Source organism: Mesitornis unicolor, unplaced genomic scaffold (assembly GCF_000695765.1).
Source record: "Mesitornis unicolor isolate BGI_N332 unplaced genomic scaffold, ASM69576v1 scaffold13815, whole genome shotgun sequence".
Taxonomy (NCBI): Eukaryota; Metazoa; Chordata; class Aves; order Mesitornithiformes; family Mesitornithidae; genus Mesitornis; species Mesitornis unicolor.
Genome location: NW_010184911.1, coordinates 9,159 through 14,940, shown reverse-complemented (window position 1 = coordinate 14,940; position 5,782 = coordinate 9,159). Strand labels below are relative to the sequence as shown.

Sequence of the window (5,782 nt, the reverse complement as noted above, 5' to 3'; positions counted from 1 at the left end):
GCTTTTGCAGATTTTCCAGAGCGCGTCCAGCAGGTGCAGCGCCATCCAATTTTGGGACCGCTTCTGCACAGCTACTGGGCTGGCTGTTTTTCTCAGCGTCCTGGAGACTTGCTGGTGGCAGCCCTGCCACCGTGCTTTCGCGTTGCAGAAGTTTGCCTTTGGCAGCTTGGCAGGAGGTCTCTGTAGCTAAAGACAACTCTTGCCCCTCTGCTCCTGAGGGGCCCTCGGGAGCTGCTTTGCTCTCCTCGTTTGACTCTGGAAACGCCTCAGCACCGCACGGTTCTGCTGTACCCTTGGCCGCTGGACTCTGCTTGAAGCCTGCATGGTTTTCAGAGAAAAGCTGGGGTAGTTCAGCACTCAGCGTGCTGTGGACAGTCTTTTTAAATATCTGGCTGATGTGCTCCCTGAAGTCTGGGAGGCTGGAGCCGATGTCCAGAGAGCTGCAAGTCAGAGCCTCATGCTCCCTTGCAGCGCGCTCTGCAGACTGCACGGAAACGCTGATCTCTGCCCTGGTTACGTTGTTATTCTCCTTTGAAAGCTCTTCCATTTCTTCAGAATTCCCCGGTTTCTCTAAGATCTCGCCGTACTTGTCATCCACGCAGATATTGGTTGCAATTTCCTCATTACAGCCTTCTTGTTTACCAGCAGATGAAAGGCTCAGCAGCTTCCCTTCCAGAGCAGGGAGAGCTCGCACAGGCTCTGCTGAACTGTCACTTCGCCGCTCTTTGAAGTTTACCTCACTTTTTGTTTCTTTGGCTTTAATTGCAGCTTCCTCTTCCTTCAGCTCCTCAGAACTGAACTGTGATAAGTTTCCAGTGCTCTGTCCCATATTTAAAATCTCTGGCAGGGCTAAACTTCTGTCTCCGTCACCCTGAAAACTTGGGTCTGGAACATCATTTTCACTCACACGCACACTCCCTGCAGAGCTGTTTTCTGTGTTTACCTCGGGCGAAGGACCTAAGTGCACGGACACCTGAGAACCTGCAGCACGCTGCAAATCAACTCTACCTTCTGGGGCATTTTGACACGCTACCACTTCCAGCTCATCATTTAGTGATTGCCCCCCGGTACCAGTGCTGGTGGTGTTTGCAGGTCGCTGGTTAACACCGCTGGGTGCAGAGGTCTGTGCAGAGAGGGCTGCAGCATTCACTTGACAAGAACCAGGCTCCTCTGGTGTCTGCTGAATGCAGCTGGATTTATCCGAATTATCGGTGGGAATTACATCCCCGTGTGCCTGCGATGGGGAAAGAGATCTTTGTGGCCCTGGACTTTGATCACTTTTCAGACCGCTTGTTTCTGTGACAGCAGTGCTGTCCTCACCACTTATCTCCACATTTCCATCTTTCTGGATGATTCCCCCATCAGGAGTCAGACTTTCAATATTTTCCTCATTTTTTGCCATTAATGGTGTTTCCCCTTGAGCTTCTGCACAAGATACCTGAGGATCATTTTCCTCCGAGTTATTAGGTGTATGTGCTATTTCTGTATCACTTGGCAAAGCCTGTGATGTGTTAGTGGCACCCGCTGCATTCTGTGTCCCTGGAAGAGCATTTCCAGCCACAGCACAGATTTCTCCAGTGTCATCCTTTATCCTGCATCCTCTGCCTGGCCGCTCCTTCTCATCAGATCCTTTACAAAACGCTTCGCTCCGACGTGCTGCTTCATGCTGACTCGCTGAGATCAAAGAATTATCGTCCTGCTCGGGCTTGCTTGGCTTCTGCTTACTGCAGCAGTTTTCTTCTGCCTTCAGATCAGTTTTGTTTTGCTCGTTGCAACTTTGCAAACCGAGCACGGTCACACCAGAAATGCTTTGCCTGTGTTCGCTGCCGCACGTATCCTCTGGCAGCACGGCACCGCTTTTGCCCTTGTCCTTTCCTTTGGCTGCATCAGAGTCGCGTTGGATCGGTGCTGTACCGAGCACAGAAGAGTCTGTATTAAGGCTGTCTGAAATGTTTTGAGGTATTTCTGGTATGTTGCTGGGATCATTTAGGCCCAATGGCTGCTCGGGTTTTAGAGCCCTTTCTCTGTGTTCCTGACCATCAGTTGTCAGACCGCTTTGCTGCTGCTGTTGTTCGGGTTTGGTATTTGAAATCCAGTCACCAGCAACAGTCACCGACGTTTCCATTTGCTCTGCTCGGGCAGCAGCAGTGGGAACATCTGCATTTTCCTGCAGCTCTCGGCTGGTGCACTCCAGGGCCTCCGCAGAGCTGCACGTGTCGCTGTTTTCATGCATGTGGCTGTCACCCCCTTCCTCCACGTGAACGTGCTGAGGAGCGAGGAGGTTTCTGAAGCCTTGGGAGGTTTTGGAACAAGCCATCTGCGTATTTTTGGGACTTTCTGCAGCCACTTGCTCCAGCTGAGCTTGCATCAGCACATCTGATTTGCGTTCACTTTTCAGTGCCAAATCCTTGTCCTCCACGAAGCTTCGCACCGCAGCTTGGTGCGTCTCCTCTTGAACACCCTCATTTTCTTTACCATCCACAGCGCTGCTTTGTGCAGCTGCAGGTCGTTCCTCTGCACCGTTCTGTTCTTTGGTTTCTGAGCCCTGTGAGGCCTCAGTTTGTACAGCCACGACATCCACAGTCCCTGCCAAATCATTTAAGCCCTGGAGCTCCAGTTTTGATTTGGACATTTTTGTGCTTTCTTCTGACTTGCTACAGCTCTCGGGCTTTTCTCGACTCTCTGTTTCGCATTCAGATTCCAGCACAGTTTCTCTAGCGAAAGCCTTTTCCCAGGCCTCATCCTGCTTACTCTGCTTAATATTATTGTTCTCAGAGTGGAGGAGCGGTGAACTGTGCGCACTGGCTAAACAAACCTTTTCAGTCCCAACACAGCCTGGCTGGCCCCAAGTTTTGCCGTCTGCCTTGGTGTTAAAGCAATCACAACCGAGTGGGCACTCCTCCCTTGGAACCTGCGGCGAAGCCACGAGTTTATTCTCCAGGTCACCTGCGACAGCTGCTTTTAATGTGCTCATTTGCTGTTCAGGTTTGTGACCAGGAGAGTGTGAATCGTCTTCGGGCGATTTAAAGTTGCTGTCTGAATTCAGAGGCTTTCCTCCAGTTTCTTCTCCCAGGTCACCTGTTGAGGAGTTGTGTCCCAAGTGGGCATTTTCCATGTCCTGGTGGTTACTGTCAGAGTTCAATGGTTGTCTTTCCACCCCACTTGACCCCTTGGGTAATTCACTGCTTTCTGTTGCTTGTGCCTCCTCTCCTCTCATTTTGGGTTTTTCTCCCGTTACACCCGCCTCGGTTTCTTTTTGATTCAGCTCTGTGGATCTGCTCAGAGAAGTCTTTGATGCATATTCTTCCAGAAATAATCTGTTATCTACTGGGGAATTTTCCTTGGTGGGCCTGATACTGCTTTCTGTTTCAGAAAATGTGGTGCTTTCTCTAGACACATCAGCAGCTTTTATCATTTCATTGCTGCTGGCTTCATCTTTTGGGCTTTCAGTTGTGACAGCTGATTTTTGTTCTTCCCCTGGCTTAGCTGATAAAGGCACACTGAAAGGCTCGGCACTAACGAGCTCGTCCTCCTTTTGATGCTCTCTTTGAGCAACGGGTTCGCTTTTTTCAGAGGCTGTTTTCACTGCTTCACTCCTCGCTGGATCTTGAGAGTCATTTCCAGGCACATATTCCCTCGAAGGTTCCTCAGGCGTTGGTACCAGGAGGAGATTTGGCGGGTTAGAAGGCAGCTCTGACATTAAAGTACAGGCTCCTGATTGCTCTCTTTTGCTTCCAGATAGGGCTGGATTTGTCTCTTTGCCTTTAGCTGCTGTTACAGCGCCCATCTGTAGATTACAGACTTCACTCATCTCAGCAAAGCCTTGAGCATTCACAATTGCTCCACATTTTTCACTGTCTGAGCCTCCCGTTGCTGGATAATTTCGGATTAAGGTTTCCTTTTTCATTAGCAGACCCTCTCCACCATCTGTGTCCTGTCTACCTTGCTGCGTCCCAGTCTGCGGCTGACCCACTTCCAAAACTCCTCGCTCCTGCCTGGCCTCCTGAGCAGTAAAATAATCTCCTCTTCCTCCTCCTTCGCCCGGGGGAAACGCGCTGACATGTAGTCCCCTCGTGCCCCCCAGCTGCTCGCTCAGCCAGGGCCACCCTGAGTCACTCAAACCCATTTGTGCGACTCCTTGCATTTCTGTAATTGCTGCAGGAGGGCTGGGCTCCAGGCTTGGGTTTCTGGGATCATTCTCAGTGTTTTTCATCGAAGTGGCAGCAATGTTGGTGCATTTTGGGCCTCTATCCATAGGTACGGCGTGTGGTATTCCCTCTTTGTCAATCACTGGACCCAGTGATGGCACTGCTTCATTGCAATTTGGGGTTGGTGATTTACTGCTGCTGGTAGGATCTGCTGTGACTTGTTCCTTGGCAGGGCCTGCTGCAAGCACTGGGGTAGGCAGCCTCCTCTCTCCTGCTTCTGCAGCCTCCTCTGAGAAATCAGAGCCCTTTTGTCCTCCATGGTCTTGCAAGATATGGTCCTGTCCTGTCTCGTCTGCAGACACTGTGCTTGTGTTTGGACTGGATAACCCTTCAGCGCTGTGGCAACCGATGCCGTCATTACCGATGCTGCCAACAATGGAAATGTTTATTCGTTTCACGTCAATAAAATGAAGCAAAGAGTAAAAGCAGTATTCGTGCCATTGATAGTGCAAAGCCATGCAGGGGATGCTCGGAGGGGCTGTGCTTTCAGGAGCTTTCAGAAGTCCGCTCTCAGGAGCGAAGCCATCAGATGCTCATTGCAGTGTTTTAAATGCTCATTACACTGGAAAACACGTCCCCAGTCCTACCTGACAGCCACCATGCTCGTGGCGTGCATTTTAACCATTCCAAAATCTGTTTAGTTAAGCGTGAGGACGCACATCTGACAGACCAAGGAAGCAACGCGGAAAAAGTGACAAAAATACTCAAAAATCCACCAGTCCCTCGAAGAAAGGTTTTTAATTTCTGCATCTATGAGACTACGTTGTGCAAAGCTAAAGGCCGTGCCATCCCAGTAAGTGCTGCTATCTGGCTGTACTGCTGTTGTGTGGCAGATTAAGGAGGGCCCATCTGTTGAATGTTTTCTCTAAGTTGATCACCGAAAGGCCAAAGGTCTCACCCTGCCCAACCGTGGCACACACCCCATGAGGTCATTTTATTGCAGGGTTTGATTTCAGGGCCTATAAACTATAACCCTTCGTGGGATCTTGCTCCCCACCCATCAAAGATAAGATAAACGGAAGCAGAGATGATGTGGGTGCACCAACTGCAGAGAAGGAGAAGTTATTTTTAATATTTTTCACGTGCACTTGTGCATCTCAGTTCCAGCCCTTGGTTTGTAGATGATAGCATTGGTCCACCTTGTTCTCTCCCTCACCTCCCCTGGGCACATTTTCATTGCCTAAAGGAACCTGGAGTGAAAGATCAATTCAAAACTGGACATGGGATGTACCTAGGAGCAAGGGGCATCATTTACTTAACTTGAACTAATAAATCTCCCACCTATCCCCTCCCATCCAAAGCAAGATACGCAGACAAGACGTTAAATGCTTGGAGGTCACTGTGCGCTCTAGATCCATAGCTGCAAGGAGTGAGTTGGTTCATGGTGAGCCCATCACTGGAGCTTAGCAGTAACAGGATGCATTTCAAAAATTCAACGTGCCCTACGGGCTGGAGCTGTGATGGGTATAGGAAATATAAATGTAAAAATCTCCTTTAGAAATGTTAAAGCTCTGTGCCCTTGTGGCCAAGAAGGCCAATGCCATCCTGGAGTGTATCAGGAGGGGGGTGGTTGT

The 5,782-nt window shown here is 50.0% G+C and overlaps 1 protein-coding gene across 1 annotated transcript in view; it reads right to left on the bottom strand.

Moving 5' to 3' along the window:
- LOC104540775 overlaps positions 1-4,809 on the bottom strand; it is a gene marked incomplete at its 3' end in the record, with an annotated part of 5,874 nt that extends 1,065 nt beyond the window's left edge. Inside the window, exons 1-2 of the mRNA XM_010184661.1 lie at positions 4,796-4,809; positions 3-4,574 (exon numbers count right to left, since the gene is read on the bottom strand). Coding sequence (XP_010182963.1) covers positions 3-4,574; positions 4,796-4,809 — 4,586 coding nt within the window. The remainder of the gene's footprint in view (positions 1-2; positions 4,575-4,795) is intronic.
- Between the last annotated feature and the right edge of the window lie 973 nt (positions 4,810-5,782).